General features: G+C 34.5%; 1 protein-coding gene across 3 annotated transcripts in view; it reads left to right on the top strand.

Annotated features, from left to right (window-relative positions):
* The window catches only part of ATP11B (ATPase, class VI, type 11B), an 87,867-nt gene that overhangs the window by 58,146 nt on the left and 25,005 nt on the right, over positions 1 to 4,716 (top strand). For all 3 annotated transcript variants that reach the window (XM_015566318.1, XM_015566319.1, XM_015566320.1), the window contains exons 22-24: positions 759 to 829; positions 2,112 to 2,239; positions 3,476 to 3,614. In XM_015566318.1, coding sequence (XP_015421804.1) covers positions 759 to 829; positions 2,112 to 2,239; positions 3,476 to 3,614 — 338 coding nt within the window. The remainder of the gene's footprint in view (positions 1 to 758; positions 830 to 2,111; positions 2,240 to 3,475; positions 3,615 to 4,716) is intronic.

Below are 4,716 nucleotides of genomic sequence, written 5' to 3'. Positions count from 1 at the left end.
CTTCCCCCCCTCCTGAGTGCACAAATTTTTGTGCACCGGGCCTCTAGTGTCTATATATAAAAGCCTCAGCGACTGTTCGACTGTCTGACTGGTAGCTATGATGCGCACTGACCACCAGGGGGCAGACGCTCAACACAGAAGCTGTGGTGACTTGGCAGCTGCGTTTCTTGGGTTATGCACCCGGAACCAGAGAAGAGGGAGCCCGATTCCAGGGTGCGTCACCCGTGAACCATCCTTTCGCAATGCAGGACCACTCAGGATGTTGGAGAGCCGGTCTTGGCCTGATACCTGCAAGCCAGGCCAAGGGACCCCATCGGTGCACGAATCCTAGTTGTGGCAGTTTTTCTTTCTAACTTATAGTTTTGCTGTGACATAAGTGTATTGAAATCAGAAGATGTTTGATAGTTCCATTTATTCTGTTTTAAATATTTTAAAGCTACTATACCCCAAAGTTGAAGTAAAACTTGTTGTACTGTATGTGAAAAGTATCAAATAATAATTGGAAGGTATAAATTCAGAATTATGGTATTGCTTGGCAGTGATACAAGTTCAGAGCATTTTATTCTGACATTTGCAGTGCTGTGTGAAATACTTTCAGACATTTTTTTAATAAATGGGAATTCTGTTTTTATATGGACAAGTTCTTATAGGTAGATCTTCTTTTCTCCATATCAATGGAGACTGTGTTTGTAGACTCATTAGTCATTTAAGAAAAAATTTCTTTTTGACCTAAATATTTTAATTATTTCCATTTAATCTTGTTTTTCAGAATGTGTGCTTTATCACACCCCAATTTTTATATCAGTTCTACTGTTTGTTTTCTCAACAAGTAAGTAAATAGAAGCTTTTGTTTTTATACTTTCAGAATAAATTATGTGTATTCAGTGTGTGATAAATCCTTGGTGGGAATTTTTCGTAGTCCTACTGATAATTAGATAAAACTTTTCTAATTAGTGTATTTAATCAGTGTAGCATTCATAACATTTATTCTGATTTTTAGTTTGAAATGTGTTAATACCAAAGTATATTTTAATTCTGGATACTTTTAAAAATGGGTATTAACACTTAACAGTTTGAGATAATTTTGTAACATTTTTCAACTTATGTGTATGTAATATTTCTGTAAAATCTGTATCAAGCCGGGACAGAAAATTGTTGGGGGTATTACCTCTTTTTTTTTTTTTTACTCATAAATTTTTTTAGATTTGGAAGGAACCTTTCTTGCCTAGTGGTAGAGTTCAGGGATGACATACAGGTTTAATCTCAGAAGCTTATTAAATAATCGGCAGGAGCACTATATTGAAAGGGGTTTTCAAGCCATAGGCTCAGAAGGAAACCCCTTTTCTTGATTAGCAGTAGCTATACACATGTCACATATTTCTTGTAAAAATTGGAATATTTTATTATGCCAAATAATTCTGGAAATATAGTGATTTGTATCTACATTTCAAGATTCTCCACAACTTGGTCACTGTGATATAATTTTACACAATTCTCCTACATGCTTCTAGGTTTCTTACTATTCCTTTGATATGTTATACATTTAGTTTTGCTTTCATGGTTTTGTCTTTGCATCTAAGTCCTACACTTCCTTTAAGGCATGATCCATGAAACTTTACACATTTATGATAGCTTTCTCTTCTCAACAGTCCTATGCGCTACTGGTAGTACTAATTTGCTTAGCACTTTGTCTATGCTTCACATATTGTTTTTATTGTTATTAATATTTTATTTTTAATTATACTGTAAACTCCCTGAAACTTAATCAAAATAGGTTAGTTCTCCTTGTCATATGCTCTTATAGCATTCTTTACTTCATTCAAGTAAGCAAACATTATTGGCAATCAATGCCTAAGGAGATATTTAGAATTTGAAGTTATAGATTGTAAACAGAGGAGAAAACAGTGAGTAAGGATAGAAAAAAACCATGAAAATGTGTGAATGCTTAAGTCAGAAATAAATTGGGATTATTAAAATGGATTTTAGTATAAATTGGAAAAAACTACATAATTTTTGTTTATTTTGATATGCTTCTTTGTTTTTATATGCATAAGTATAATAAATAATACATACTTTAGAATCTCAAAATTCCTATCAATTTCTCTTTCTAGACATTGTATGACAGCGTGTACCTGACTTTATACAATATTTGTTTTACTTCCCTACCTATTCTGATATATAGTCTACTGGAACAGCATATAAACCCTCATGTATTACAGAACAAGCCCACCCTCTATCGGTAAGTATTTTCCAGTATTAAGTGTCCATAGCATTTCTGATTGTAAGTTACCAGTTTTTAAAAGTACTTTAAAAATAAAATATTTGGTGATTAATACTTTACTAAGGAAAGTACTTTACTTTTTGTATGGTTTATAATTGTTGAACACAATAATTTTACCAATGTTTTTAGGAATGAACACTTTCATCTTAGTAGTGCATCAGGCAGCAGTTGAATAATTTGCATTTACTGTTGTAAGCCAGTAATATTTTATTTCATGAGTACAAATGAAGTTATTCAGTAATTGGTTGTTTCTAGAGTTTCTAAAATACTGATTTTTATATTCAGGCATTGCCAAATTTATGAGTAGTAATCAATGTAAAATGTAGGATTAGGGATGTTAATTCTTGTCCCATATCCTCTGCCCAAGTCCTGGTTCCACAGAACCAAGTAATCACAGAGATGTGGAACTTTCCTCAGAACCAGTTTGATTTCCACATTAATCTGACCTCCACTCTTATTCAGTTATTCGGAAATGGCAAAAACTTAACCTTGATTTCCCAGGATATCTAGGACTGGGCTTGACCCAAGATTGGCAAAGATTGGTTTTCTCTGATAGCTATTGATGGACATGAAATCTATTGGGAGCCTCAGTGCTGAACCTAACTCAAATGACTCCACTAAAAAGAACAATCATGGCAGAGTGACTGAATGTTTACAACAGAATATAATACAGATAACTCAACTTTTTACAATTAAACTAAAATATTAGCCTATATCATATTTCTTTATCAAATGAGAACATGAATTTGAAAGTATTATCTATATGTATAAAAGCCTAAGTGACCATTTGACTGTCCGACCAATAGCTATGATGTGCACTGACCACCCAGGGGCAGACGCTCAACACAGGAGCTGCTGAGCTGCGGTGACTTGGCAGCTGTGGTTCTCGGGTGATGCATCCAGAACCAGAGAGGAGGGAGCCCAATTCCAGGGTGTGTCACCCAAGAACCACCCCCTCGCAATCCGGGACCCCTCAAGGGATGTCGGAGAGCCGGTTTCGGCCAATTCCCCCAGGTCAGCCCGAGGGACCCCACTGGTGCACAACCCCAATCCTCTAGTGTAACCTATAAGTTGTTACACAGTTATATATTATTACAAGTAGTGGTTTGATTGTAATGACTATTGATTAGATAAATAATAAATATGAGTCCTAATATGTTCCTTTTTCTCCTCTTTTAAAAAAAAAATGTACAGAGACATTAGTAAAAACCGTCAACTAAGCATGACAAATTTTCTTTACTGGACCATCCTGGGTTTCAGTCATGCCTTCATTTTCTTTTTTGGATCCTATTTTCTAATGGGGAAAGATATATCTCTGCTTGGAAATGGCCAGGTAAAATTTATAGTTTTTAAAAATTGTTAATGGTTTGATTTAATTTGGTTTTTGATAACGGGGAGAGGTCAATGGGGAAAAAAGGGAGACATATGTATTACTATTTGTAATACCTTAAACAATAAAATAAAATAAAATAAAAATGAAATTCAATTTAAATTATGAAATTGCAGATATTAAATTAAAATGTAATTATAAAAAGGTTTTAACATTTTTTACTGATAAAATTTTATGCAAATCAAAAATAAAACAAAAAGGTAATACAATGTAATCTTAATATGAAGCTCAAGGTACCAGGCAGTTTTGCTCTTCAAAAATACAAGGGGATATCTTCATGCCCCTGCATGCTGCTGTTCACTCCAGAATTGTGTTTTTAGTAATAGCTACTGTTTACTCAGTGCTTACTTTGTGCTAATCTCTTTACATACCCCATATCCATTAATCCTCACAATAAATCTGTTGGAGAGATACTATGACCCACCCTTTTTAGATGAGAAATGAGGATTTAGTGTTTAGGGGTTTTTTTGCTTTTAATTGCATGAATTATTTTTTTGGTATGCTTAGGAAGCCCTACAGAGTTTTCTGCCCTTCCTGCTGTTCACACAGCAGTCCACATGATCTTTTAGAAATGAGAATATGACCATCTAATCTGCTCAAAATCATCTAGTGTTTTATTATAAGCCACACTGATTTTCTTGTCACTTGAACAGACCAATTTGTTCCTGTTTCTCTTCTCGGATGCTTTTCTCTCACATGGTTTGCTGAATCATCACTGGCTCAAGAAAGCCTTCCTTGCCCACTCCCATAAAATGCTGTCTCTTTCACCTTTCATCACTTACTGGCCCCTTACTGTACGTTTACATTTCTTCATAGCACTAATCTGTCCCTCAAGGTACATATTTTTAGTTTGTTTATCTGTCTCCTCCACTACGTGTAAACTCCATGAGGTCTGCAATTTTGTCTTGTCATTGCTTTATTCGCAAGGCCTAGAATGGTACTTGGCATATAATAGATACTCAATTTCTATTTGCTGAGTATACAAATGAATAATGAATGAGCCTTTTTAACTTGGCTTTATTAAATAGTTAGGTAACAAATTCAA

This window comes from Myotis davidii, unplaced genomic scaffold (assembly GCF_000327345.1).
Source record: "Myotis davidii unplaced genomic scaffold, ASM32734v1 scaffold102, whole genome shotgun sequence".
NCBI lineage: Eukaryota > Metazoa > Chordata > Mammalia > Chiroptera > Vespertilionidae > Myotis > Myotis davidii.
Note: the sequence above shows the minus strand (reverse complement) of the source record. Positions and strands in the feature narration are given on the sequence as shown.